We start from the raw sequence: 14335 nt of genomic DNA, 5'->3' as shown, positions 1-14335 counted from the left end.
ACAAATGCATTTTGCAATTTTATAATGCCTAAAATGCTTCATATATTTCTGCCTATTTTTTACGTAGTATTTTCCTGCACCTTGTAGTCATACAAAAATAATATGGGGTTACAAGGCATCTAATCTTCACATCTTTGTGTTTCCGCTACCTTAAACATTTTTCAGATATTCCACCAATAATTTGAAGGATGAACATATTAGGTCATTAGCAAAGAGAAACTTACGGAGGTGTTTTTTCTTTCTCTGTAGAGCAGCTGTGCCTTCCTTACATAAGGCCCACAACTCTTCCTCCCTGAGCGACCTGTCAAGACAGTCCAGAATATCTGTAATTGTCAGCCCCTGTTTTCGTCTGTTCCTCTTTTTACCCGAAGCAGGTTCAGCATTCTCATTTTTGTCCAAACCATTACTATTTATATCAGTAGCTACTTCACTATCACCGGTAGTTTGCGTTTTATTTCCTGAGTCTCCATATTTTAAGAAGGTTATATTTTGATTATTATCCTTTTGTAACTCCTTCTTGCTACTCGAACTACTTTTCCTTTCTTTTGGTTTGGGATCACTTTTATTCAAATCAGAAGAACTACTACTCGACAATTTATGTTTTCTTTCACTCGATCTTTTCTCCTGTTCTTTTCGACTCTGATCCGAGGTATCACTTTCACTCAATAACTCTGACACAACTAATTCCCCATTCGTTTTGCTGGAACTATTTTGTGTGGTGGAAGCACTTTCTTCAGAGGTATGTCCTGAGGTTACTGTTAAATCTGGCTTTTTTGGAAGAGCTGGTTTTGGTTTAACATTACTGAGGTCACTAGTACTATCACTTTTCAATCTTGATTTTGTTTTTGTTTGTTTCTCCATTTCGAATTCTTCACTCAAAATAGAATCATCCTGAGATATCGTCGTATCTAAGACGATCACAGTTTCCTGTTCAGACAAGGGAAGTGACTCTGCTTGAGAAATTTCATCAGTGAGATCGGGAATATCATCACAGTAAGTAGCATCAGCCTGTTCTGATTGGATGAAAGATTCGGCGTGGGAATAATCCTCTGGAGAGCCGTCTGTTTGGTAGGTGGCCGTGGCAGTGGCCTCAGTCTCGTCATAAACTTCTGAAACAGGATGTAACATTTTTGCAAATAATGTTGAGTTAGCTGAATAAAACTTTAAATAGAAGCAAGAAGAAGAAATTGTCAGTTAAGTAAAACTTAAGAGCTAAAAAAGGCTTATCACCTTGACAAAAATGTTATAATGTACTTTGTCTATTTAAGTGCAAATATGGCATACAGTGAAGTATGTGGGCCCTTTCAATTAATGATTTTAGTCATTACTTCAATAAACTGAAATCTGCATAAACTTCACAAATCGCAACACATTAAAAATCCTTGACTTGGTGTCCATTTTAATCCTTCGCTAAATCTCAATTCACTCAAATATGTAGCGAATTAGCGAAAATATGACACAGATAATTTCAATTAACGACTTAAATCTATATTGAAATGGCCCTGAGTGGTCTAGAAGTCTAAACTATATATATATATATCAATGTCTACAAGAGTAACTGTTAATACATATTTTTTTTTATATAAATCGATGTAAACGAAAAATGACTAATAAGTTAAAACAATTCTGATCATGATAGATAAGAATTCAAATGAAATTTAAGATTCAGATAGATAAATATAACAAGCGTTGCATTATTTGGATACTGTCCATATATATCGGGTGTGAGGCATATCAAATTTGGGATTCGATGGGTGCAAGTGGTAATTTTCACTACTATCAACAATTCCCAAACACGTTATTTTAAACTTAATTAAGATAAGACTGTCTTTGTAGGTTAAAATGCTGTAAACTAACAATGGGAGTTCACTAGACAGTTCAATATTTTAAAATCATTTCATGGAAATCTGCCAAAGTCCTGGGAATACGAGATAGCTGGCACATTAGCTCTTGGCAATGAAATAAACCTGCAAATGACCTCATAACAAATGTTAAAAACAAATGTTAAAGCTTGAATTTCTACAGCTTGGAAAAACAATACTTGCTCTCTGAGGGGCCGTTTCAAAGAAAGTAGTTTATATAAGTCGTAATAAATAAAAAAGATCTCAGTGCCATAGTTTCATTATTTTAATACATATTCGAGTGAATTGAACTTTAAAAATGAACACAAAGTTGAGAAAATCAAAAAAAATCAATGTGTTGCCATTTGTGACTTAAATACAGATTAAAGATTATTAAGTGCAACTAATATCATTTATTGAAACGGCCCCTAAGTTTTTTGTTCTAGCTGGTACAAAAAGTGCATATTTTCCCATTATGTAGTGCAAGAGTATATTGTATTCTTATTCCGTACTAGACATGAATTATTTCTATTTTAATATAAATATGACAAGGTAATACAGCTCTTAAAGAGACTCTCTCAGAGATTGGCAACAAAATGTTATAACAGTTAAAACCAATTATCTCAGTATCGTTTGGCTCTATTTCCTCGCTTGCTCAAATTTGATGTTAAGGCCTAAAAAAAAAAATTGTTTGGTTAGGGTTACATCCTTTTCAAAAATAGGTAGGGTAGGTAGGCTTTTATTTTTTTTATTTTTTTTTTTTTTATTAGGTTTATATAAGAATATCATTTTCATCATTGGAGAATGGTGTTAAAGTGATCTTCTGTATAAGCATTTAAGGTTTAAACTACATATTGAAAAGCAATTAAATTATTTTATTATTTTTTTTTTTTTTAGTTTTTACTTCTTTTTTTTCAAACTGACTATAAAAACGGTTGGGTCGGCGCCTATTCCTTAGGTAGGGTCGGGTAACCCGAACCAAATGTATTTTTTTTTTAGGCCTAAGGACCAATTTTGTTTTACTCCTTGTAAGCCTTCCTGCTTGGCTCAATAGTTGCGAGGCTCAAAGTTTTTTTCGCCGGTCCCCAGGATATCGAGCCAACGGTTTTTGACTGTACCATTAAAACAACATTTCAACACTTGAATTTCAAATATATAGATGTCTTCTTTCTGTAAAATACTGTTGATCTTGGCAAAAATAAACAAATAACTAAGCAAACCAAATCAGTCCTATTTGAAAACCCTGTTTTAAAATTTGGCACATTTATTAGCACCTGTAGCATTGGTAACTTTTACTTAGTTAGTTTAACTTTCAAGAAATGATTTGCAATATTTATCCATCAATCTTTTTCCCCAAAAAGTTGCTATATGCTGATCTATAGGAGTCTCTTTAAGCTAACAAATATATAGGAATTTACACATATTATTAACATATTATTGACACAGGTGTAAAACTGCACAATTATATATGAATCGTCAAGATAAAAACAATTTTAGAATAAGTTTTCAATTATGAAATGCAAATGCATACATAAATCAACCAATTAGAAAAACCATTGAAGTTTACAAATCATGAGAAAGACCCACAAACAATATTTAGAATAACGGTTTTTAATGATTTTTTTCTTAGTAAAACACTGTACTCTTAATGTATTTTTCTGCAAAAAAAGCAATCATAAAACAATTGGGATAAATGAAAAAACAAACAGGAATGACTGAAAATAAAGAAGACATTTAAGGTTTCGTAAATATATATGAATAAGAATATTTCCATTTGTCGCTATACCAACTAAGCTAATAGATATATATACATTTCCCCCCGAGCATTAGGTGTATGTACATATACATGCAAGTTACTTTAATTTAATTGTTACGATTTAATGTATCATACCATTTCCAAAGCTAGAACACTTTGCACAACATTTCTGCTCTCGAAAGACAGCAGCTACTTAATTTTATAGCATATCAGACTGGTATCTAGTCAGGATTTTTTCCAAGTTTATTGAAAAAAGAGAAATGTTTTTGCTATAAAAATAGTGCAAAGCCTCCAAATACAAAATGACCAATATACAAAACCGTTGTCATGGAAATACTTTGTAGGCTACAATAACAACACTGTATAGTAAGTTTAAATTTCATTCTGCCGAACCTCCCGTAATCTTCTACAAAAGCAGGAATCGCCGTCATATAAAAATTCCCTGGCGTAACAAATACTGGCATACGAAACACCGCAACAGCAAAAATACCATACCTTTGAATATTGGTCATTTTTATTTTTTGTTTGTTAACAGATTTATACATATGCAATATTAATTATTCTTTAAATGTTAATTTCCTCCATGACAGCCATCCCACAGTGGACATGCAAATTACTTGTATGAATGCTCGCTGGATTTTCAATTCCCTCGACACTTAAATCGCAAATGCTATTAAGATTGCCGCCTTTCCAGTAAAGACTTTCTATCATATCTGAAAAATGAATCCATGGACAATGACATAAAAAAAGCTTCAAAATTTAAAAAATCGACATAATTTGATTATGATACCTTTTAAATTTCCTATAGGAAAGTATCTATAATGCTTATTATTAATGTTAGAAAAGAAACTCATTTGTTGCCAATAGAGGTTAAAAGCAGCTGTGAAAGAAGTAAAAGAATTTCTTGAAATTAGAAGTAAAAGAATTGACATTAAGAAAGACGTTAAGAAAGTTGTCCATAAACAATCAATACATTTGTAAAAGGAGATTTCAAAAGATTAACACAACATTTCATATTTTATACACTGAAAAGAAAGATAATTAAATATAATAAATATGTTGAAATATATGACTCTTAAAACTGTTGTTGTATGAACAATTTTTATTGGATAAAAATAAATCATTCAACCAATGAAATATCAGTAAATATGATGTAACTGATGTTGGCAGAACTCATGGTCCAATCCCCTAGCATGTTTGATTTTTTTTAAATGTTTTGTTCAAATATTACATACGGTAAAACTTTGCATTGATATTCTCATTGTAATATTTGTTTCAATGCCATAAAATATTATTAAATAAACATTAAACTAATGGAAAAAAGTACCACAACAGACTTATTATGCATGGGAGTTAAGTTATAATTCTTCTGAATAATATAAAACCTACAAAAATATTGACCTTATAATTAAAGGCAAACATCTATAATCTATAGCAGTTTCATAAATCAACCAAAACAATGATGTGGATGAGATATGATATCTGCACTGTCATCAAAATGTCAAAGTCTTTCAATTTAAGATATAAGCATGAAATAAATCATTTTATATTGTGGCCATTGGCCAAAATCAAAGTGGGAAATAAAAACAAGGATGACAAGATTATTCAATTAAGACAAAATATTCCATTCAGTTTATCAATGACATCTAAGTGTTGGCTTCCAAACTGTTTCTTAATTTTCAACAAACAGTAATGTAGATAATCAGACTATTTCAATATTTTACTTTATTACCATGAATTGTTTATTAAAGCAAACTGAAAAATAGCTAGGGGGTTATAATGGTAAAAAAAACCTGCCATTGAATGTATGATGAAACATGTTGTTGTTCTTTTTGAAATAAAATATGAGTACATTTTAAGGGACTAGGTCATGTTTTGGCACCAAAAAATAATTCAAGTAATGCATCTGAAAAATTAAAAGTTATTGTACTCTTTGATACAGAAATTGCATAAAAACAACAATTGAAGCATAAAAAAGAACCTCAGGTTATAGTGGGGAGGGACCTGCGCCGGTACAGTCAAGAAAAAAAGTAAGAACACCAAGACTTTACGAGACTTTAGCCACTCGCCCAAGGGACTCATTCTAAGACGATGGATATTTAAACCTTCATTGAAAACATTTGTAGCACCACATGAAATGTGATCCAACCAATCACCTACATCCCTTTGTTGAATGACGTTAGTTACATAATTCAAAATTGTGGCCTTCAAATACAATATTTAAGCATATATCAGCATTTGTTGAATGGTTCCAGCCATCAGTATCTTAGTTTTAAGACTCCTAAAAATTTGCCACACCAAATTTTGTAATAAAACTATATTAAATGCATTTTACAAACCATGAACTAGTCCCTTTAAACTACTACCTGAAAACGTTGGAATAAATGCCAAGTAAAGCTGCACATCTAAACTGGTATTAATTCTCTACTTAAAATACTTCTGTTACAAAAACAAGAAACCTTTTTTTTTTAAATCACCATCAGTATTAATACCTTCAGCAGTAATTCCAAAGCCAACAACAGCAGCAATCCCGCAACAAACTTCCTGTGAAGACTGCCCGCACAGTTGTTCTTCACACAGTATGATCGTTGATTCAAGGTCAGGTCTATTCCCAGGGTCATCAGCGGTCATTCGACCTAGAATCTCACGCAGTTCTTGGCTCACAGCTTCCTGGGTATTGTCACCGTTGTATTCCGCAGCATACAGCAATGTCATGCCCAAGGAAAACAGATGGGCCTGGAAAATCCATATCAGTTGAGTAAAATCTTATCTCTTTTTCTTAAATTGTGAAAAAGATTTTTAAATCTAGTTTAGTATAAATTTCTAAAAATAAATCAACAATAATGGAACATGTGATTACATCATCAGTAGATCTATCATGCTTGTCTCCTTGACAAAATGTTCCACAATAATTGAGTTTTCTACATTTTAATGCATGGCTAACACTGTTATGCAGTCATGTTTACATCGTTGCGATAAATTTTGTCAAAAATAACCGTTCAGTATTTAAATTGTTCACTATTTTACACTATTATGCCGAAATGTTCACACCTTTGCAATATTTTTTGTCAAAAATAACTGTTCAGTATTTTAATTGATCACATTTAAATGCATGTCTAACACTATTATGCAGAAATGTTCACAACTTTATGATTTATGCAAAAAGTAACAACTGTGTAGAATCTTGACTGTACACTATTTATTCACAAATTTCAACTTGTTCATTTTATTCACATAATCGTAACTTTTTAACATTCTTCACAACAAACACTTATGCATTTTTTTGTTCTATACTCAAAAAAACAAACTTTAATCACTCACTATTTCGAATTTGTAAACTAAAATATCGCAAACTCATAAAGATACGCTTTGTATTGGTGTGCTGAATTACAAAACACTTGTTATTATTCCAGTAACAAAAGAGTTCCAAATTAACAATACTATAGTGTAAAAAGCTAACAAGAATGTGATTATGTTACGAAACATATTCTTCTTTTTACCAAATTATCAGCTTTTATTCAAAATGTTATATATGCACCACAAAAGAGCCTTGTAAAGAAAGTGTTTTCTGTAAGAAAAATGGCCTTTGAAAATATCTTACATTCAAAAGAATAACTATCATGTATAATTCTGTTATTGTTTAAAGCTTAAACTTTTCCAAATGAACTGGTAATTATAGAATTAAAATAGCAAACAGTGATTTTACCTTAACTCTCTGCACACAGAAACATTTGAAACTTTTATGTCACAAAGTTCCAAAAAGTTAAGATTAATCTTCGACTTCTCTGCATGAATCACAATACTTAAAAAAAAAGATATGATTCTGAACACAACGACAAATACCTTGTAGTTGTTGCCGCTGCTGCTGTATTCCGGGGGAAGGTAGATCGGTTCAGGGTCTGAAAAAAGATACAGTATTTGTTGTTATGTCAATTAGAACTCCAACGACTGATATTTTTTCTGTCAACACCCTACAAAACGTAACTATGAATCAGATTCAGGAGTCGAACATTCAACTCCATGCTTTATGCCTAAGGCACACTACCAACTGAGGAAACTCTTATACTCTACAATGTGTGTATGTCAATACTGTGTATGAAGAATACGAAACCTATACACAATACATACTCACAAAAACAGCTATTTCTTTCAATTATATTCCTTTATTGCAACTTAAATGAGTTATTGGACCTTAACTTAACATTGATCGCTTACACTGATGTAAAAAACAGCCAGCTATTTGGCAAAGTCTCTCCCCCCAAATCCTGTTAGTTCTGCTCTGTCTCAGTAAATGGTGTAACTTTGATCTACTTCATACCAAAAGTCACTTGCTTGTCAACAGCTTGTCTTTTCTTTTTGAAATCCATTATTCAGGGTTCATAATAATTTCTTTGACATGAATTCTCCAAACAGAATGGTTTGTGATCTATGTAAGGATAATCAAAGGTTTAGAGATAATGGCTTTCTAATGTCTTCAGTGCTTTTATTTCTCTGTGAACAGAATTCAAAAACTTAAAATTACAATCAATGGATAAATAGCAGATGCATTCTATTAAATTTAAGTACTGGTAAAAGGGATATTTGCTAGTGCAGCATTCTGCATGTTTATACTTATTTATTTGACCAGTACTGGTTTAGTACTACTGGTGTACTTTTTCAGGGGCCAAATGAATTTACAACTAGTGGGGCTCAAGCCCATGGGCATTAGAGGCCAAGAGAACCTTTGTCTGGTGGGGCCAAAACCAACCATTAGAGGCCAAGAGAACTTTTGCCTGGTGTGAGTTGAACCCATGGCCAACTTGAACACATGGCAATTAGAGGCCTAAAGAACTTTAGCCTGGTGAAACTCGAACCTGTAGCCATTAAAGGCCAAGGGAACTTGCCACTGGTGTGACTCGAACCCCTGGCCATTAGAAGCAAAGAGAACTTATGTCTGGTGGGGCTCAAGCCGATGGCCATTAGAGGCCAAGAAAACTTGAGCCTGTTTGGGCTCAGACCCAAGACTGTGATAGGTGGACATCTACCCATTAGGAAATCGCTACTTCATCTTCTGTATGCATTAAATTTGTTTAGTATAACATGTAATATAAAAAATTATGATAATTATTTAACCTTATCCTAATGATATCTTTTACTTTAATTCAAAAATGGTTTCAGACATCTTAAGAAATCAGATATGTGTGCATGTCCATTTGTTAAAAATTGCTGAGCAACCAGTTTTTTATTGTGAATCTTAAGAACACACCCTTTTAGCAGCTTAAAATTGACCTAAGATACGATTGTTACATTTTATTTCCACAATTCTTACAAAAGAAAATCGGTTCCATTAATTTCAAGGTTATGACTTGTGCAAACTTAGCAAAGGCAGTAACAACTTAACAGTCTGGTAATGGCTTTGTTCCTTTTAAGAAGATAAATACTTGAGCTGAGAAGGCCCTTAAACTGTCTTAATATTTATCAAGAGGTGGTATTAAAAACCATGATAGCCACTTAATCCATTATAATTTATGACCAAAGTTGATTAAATTCAAGAAAAGGTGTTTAGTTACAACTATTTGGATGGTTATCAATTCTGTGAACCAACAAATTAAATGTAGTTTGTTGGGAAACAATTTAAAGTTGTGACAGACCAACACAATAGCCCAAAGTGCTGTCCTTAGGGTAGAAGGTCAATGCTTCGAGGGTATGGACACTTATTTGGAGCAGTGTAAAAGAACAGTGGACAGATAGGAATTGGGGTACTTTTGTTAGTTTTTTGCTAGATTTGCAAAGCTATGACACTTCCCATATATACCGTACTGCCAAACATCCTACATTTATGCCAAGCCTTCAAATACACATATAGGGTGAGTGTGGTCTAGTGGTAAAGGTGTCAGTCTCTGACCCAAGATATTGCAGGTTGGATCCCCACCAGGGGTACCGTCTCATGGCATCTTATAATTGTAAATCTGTATGAACATCACAAATGCCAAGTTGATTCTTTCTACTTCCTCAACTTTGTATTCACTTTTGATAATGGCTAAATATCGATTCTCAAAAACAATGAAAAGATGACAGTAAGGTATTTTCAATTAACGATTAAAATCAACTTTTTTGAAACAGGATCCAGTTTATAAATAATGTATCCCCCGTTCTAAATAGACAGCCTCCTCCTTAAAGCTCTGGCAATATCAAGGGTGGTCAGTGCTCCTGGTAGCTGGGTCAACAGTCTGGTGTCCAAGGGGAATAATGAGTGACGGTACATGCCTTTTCCACACAAGGACGAGGTCAGAGTGGTCTCTTGTACTGACAGAGAAAGGATGTCGCAATTACAAAGGACTGATATGAGATCGTAGATGATGTAGAAAATCATAACCAGTTTGGAGTGGCAGTACGTGTCTTCTACAGAAGAGGACGAGGTATATATCAGAGTTTCACTTCAACTGACGAAGGAAGGACGTAGCAATCACAGGGACTGATACAATATCGTAGATGGTGCAGGAGATCAAGACCAGAGCTCGGTAGACCCACTGTCACCCTTCACATATTGGTTCATTAGAAAAGATAATAACTTAAGAACATTACATGACTGTACCCCAAAATGACATGTTCATGAATAAATGCTTTAATATATCAACTTAAATTCCTAAAGCTTCAGAACATTCACGTATTCATGTCAAATCTTTCTACATAAGTACACATAGTCTACTAATCCTAAATCAAGATAGCCCCTATAACTAAAGGTTTGACAAATATTTACCAATTTTAAGTTCTATATTAACAGGGAGTGATTTATCCGCTCATGTATGTGGTCCTAAAGCAATACGTATTCCAATAATCTATCATGATGATAATCAATAAACAAACCATTTGTCTTCAGTGCATACACCTCTAATAATTTATGCACTGTCAGGACATATTTGATAAAATCCAATGTTTCCCATGGTCAGAATGATACCCTGCTACTTAAGTAATTTCTATGTAAATTTTAAAACTTAAGTGTAAACCTTTTGAAAGAATGAGTTAACAATGTTTATATGGTCATTGATAGGTCATTCTTTTATTATGATTAATACTTGAAAATTATCAGGTCTTATTCTTTTAAATCTGTCTATCTATCTCTATTATCCACACCATCATCATTATCATTATAAACATCATAGTCTCACTATAAAAGCTGTTGTCAATATCATGCAGCCAATGTAATCATTAATGTTATTGTCACAATCATCGTTGTCATCGTAGTTGTTGCCTCTATCATTATGATCATCATTGTTGCTCACCTCATCATAATCATACCTTTTTGGAAATATATTATGTTCATTTCAAGTTATGAAAATATTAATTTTGGAAATATTACGTGAATATATAATAATTTACATTTCTTATAAAACGTGACAGTTCCCATGGACATGGTGTGAAAATGATCTTTGTAACCTTTCAGAAGTTTTGCCTGGTTGTCAGTTTCTACTTACATGTGTTTCATTGTCTACTGGTCTGTGAACACTTATGTTGGCACTTACGCTTTCTTTTCCTCATTCAAGTTTTTATCTTTTTGCTTAAGATTTTTAAGAATACTTGAATCTGAGTTAATCATGTCTTAAAAGCTCCCCCTGCAGGACTATCAATCTATAAATTTTGTCTCATGCTTTCCATGAAAAGAAAACAATAAGTTATTGCTTAAAAACAAATTTTGGTTTATCTTTAAGAAAAATGCTTAGCTTAAACAAATTTATGCTAATTAATGAGGTAAACACAATGTATCATTAGGTTGATTGTTCAGAACTTTGGTAACAATGTTGTTAACATCATGGTTATTTACTTTTAAATCTTATGATTAACAGCATAACTTACAAGATTTAAGACAAATGTTTCAGCTGTATATATGAGAACAACATAGAATAGTTCACCTTTAGACGTTAAACAACAGGATTAACAACATTGCTGTTAACTTTTAAAGGTTATCTTGGCAATTGTTCAGAACTTAATTAAAGTTAACATCATGATTAACTACATTGCTGTTAACTTTTAAAGGTTAACTTGGCAATTGTTCAGAACTTATTCAAAGTTAACAACAGGATTAACAACATTGCTGTTAACTTTTAAAGGTTATCTTGGCAATTGTTCGGAACTTAATTAAAGTTAACATCATGATTAACTACATTGCTGTTAACTTTTAAAGGTTAACTTGGCAATTGTTCAGAACTTATTCAAAGTTAACAACATGATTAACTACATTGCTGTTAACTTTTAAAGGTTAACTTGGCAATTGTTCAGAACTTATTCAAAGTTAACAACAGGATTAACAACATTGCTGTTAACTTTTAAAGGTTTACTTGGCAATTGTTCAGAACTTAATTAAAGTTAACAACATGATTAAATACATTGCTGTTAACTTTTAAAGGTTAACTTGGCAATTGTTCAGAACTTATTTAAAGTTAACAACAGGATTAACAATATTGTTGTTAACTTTTAAAGGTTAACTTGGCAATTGTTCAGAACTTAATTAAAGTTAACATCATGATTAACTACATTGCTGTTAACTTTTAAAGGTTAACTTGGCAATTGTTCAGAATTTATTTAAAGTTAACAACAGGATTAACAATATTGTTGTTAACTTTTAAAGGTTAACTTGGCAATTGTTCAGAACTTATTTAAAGTTAACAACAGGATTAACAATATTTTTATTTAACTTTCAAAGGTTAACATGGCAATTGTTCAGAACTTAATTAAAGTTAACATCATGATTAACTACATTGCTGTTAACTTTTAAAGGTTAACTTGGCAATTGTTCAGAACTTATTTAAAGTTAACAACAGGATTAACAATATTGTTGTTAACTTTTAAAGGTTAACTTGGCAATTGTTCAGAACTTAATTAAAGTTAACAACATGATTAACAACATTGCTGTTAACTTGAATAAAGTTCTGAACAATTGCCAATGTTAACCTCCCAATTGTGGGTTTGACATCATCTGAAGATAGATATTCATAAATAAATGTTTGCATTTCAATGGCAAAGTGACCGTACTGACTTTGTTGATGTACTATTACATGGTGGACATTAGCTGATAGTTTGATCAAATTTCCTATCAAACAAACTTTACTATGGACCAAAATGATCAGCAATTGATCAGAATGTGGGAATGACGAGGAAATTGAATTTAAATATTTTTTTCATTGAAACAACTTCTAAACAACTTTTGTTGGGCATTATATTCCAATAACAATACCAACATATCGAACATTTTTTTGTTTAAGTCAAGTGAGTTTGAATCTTTATTTTTTCACATGTTAAATAAATATTGCATATTTCTCTGACTAGTATGGCATTTGTACTTAAGAATAACCTTGTTTGGTATCAATTGTTGAAACTTCATCAATTATTCAAAACTTAGTTGAAATAAATAAGGAATTTCTCAAGCAATAATATGATTTATTCCATAAGAATAAATGCATACACGCTGGTATTGACACTTTCACAAAAGTCAAGACAAATGTTAATTTCATGAATATTTGTAAAGATTACAAGAAAGTTACACAATTGTTCATAATCGGGACAGACCTATTTTTTAGCGAATTAAAATATTAACCCATTTTTAAATTGGCAATGAATCAAAAGCCAATATTAATATTTATGGACGTCTAAAAAAGACACCATTAACAGATAATAATAATGAGATTAAGTACAAAATATTATTGGATCAAACTGTCCCAAATTGTTGAAATGGATTATAATTATCTTTATTCAAAATATTTAATAATCCACATTCATTACATATAATAGAAGTAAGTTATTTTGATAAACGAGAGCACTGCAGAGCAAAATCCAATGCTTGACTTTTTTTATTGTTACGGAACAAGAGACATAACTCAGTAATGACTCAGAAGCCAAAATATGTTGACCATGACTTTTCAGCAACATGTGTATAAAGTTTCATTTGTATATCTTGAAAGTTTTTTTTAGTTTTTGACAAGATTAAAATCTTTGCACGCAAACACAGACAACAAAACCAAGGCTATCACTTTACCCTCTTTTCAAGAAAACAGACAAGTTAAAAATGCCTAAAGGGTCACAAAATGGCCATGGTATTAACTCCTACATTTTGAATAAACAAGATGAATTGTGGAATTGACCCCACAATGTCATCTTGACATCATCCTATTCCAATACTTCTGCATATTTTGAATATTAATCAATCTTCCGATTTTAATAGCATTTATTTTAAGCATACCGGTATTTGTTAGCTTTTTGCAACTTTAAACAGAATCAAAGCTTCAAAGCTAAGTATCATATTTTAACAATCACCCTGTACTTGGTACAAACACTCCACAATTCTAAAGATCATCCTTTTAAAAAAATATATATTGTAGCTGCTACAATACACAGTATACAATGTAGCAGAAATCTCTTACATATAAATATGTCATGACCAATTGTTGTAATCATATTTGAACTATGAGACATAGGTGAGTAGGTGGGTGGGGTAAATCTCTCTTTATGCAACATTAAATACTACATGTATTTGGTCGAGACACAGCATTTATTATTTACAATTATTTACTTCAGTACATAAATGAACCCTAAATCTAAGCCAATAAATCTGTTCCTAATCTGCTATTACCAAAAATTGCCACACACATAAATGGTCACATTATATTTAATCCGGATTAGAAAACAAAAGACGGCATAACTCAGGAAAGCATTTTGGCAACACAAGGAAAATACTAGGACTTGAAGGAATAAGCATTCTATTTTG

General features: G+C 31.9%; 1 protein-coding gene across 14 annotated transcripts in view; it reads right to left on the bottom strand.

Annotated features, from left to right (window-relative positions):
* LOC128211269 (kinase non-catalytic C-lobe domain-containing protein 1-like) overlaps positions 1-14335 on the bottom strand; it is a 51918-nt gene that overhangs the window by 21740 nt on the left and 15843 nt on the right. For 12 of the 14 annotated variants that reach the window (XM_052915858.1, XM_052915856.1, XM_052915865.1 and 9 more), the window contains exons 4-7: positions 7441-7496; positions 6090-6333; positions 4215-4310; positions 225-1109 (exon numbers count right to left, since the gene is read on the bottom strand). In XM_052915858.1, coding sequence (XP_052771818.1) covers positions 225-1109; positions 4215-4310; positions 6090-6333; positions 7441-7496 — 1281 coding nt within the window. The remainder of the gene's footprint in view (positions 1-224; positions 1110-4214; positions 4311-6089; positions 6334-7440; positions 7497-14335) is intronic. The other 2 variants (XM_052915869.1, XM_052915870.1) reach the window with 1 other exon arrangement.

Source organism: Mya arenaria, chromosome 12, assembly GCF_026914265.1.
Source record: "Mya arenaria isolate MELC-2E11 chromosome 12, ASM2691426v1".
Taxonomy (NCBI): domain Eukaryota; kingdom Metazoa; phylum Mollusca; class Bivalvia; order Myida; family Myidae; genus Mya; species Mya arenaria.
This window is presented reverse-complemented; position numbering and strand designations above follow the sequence as displayed.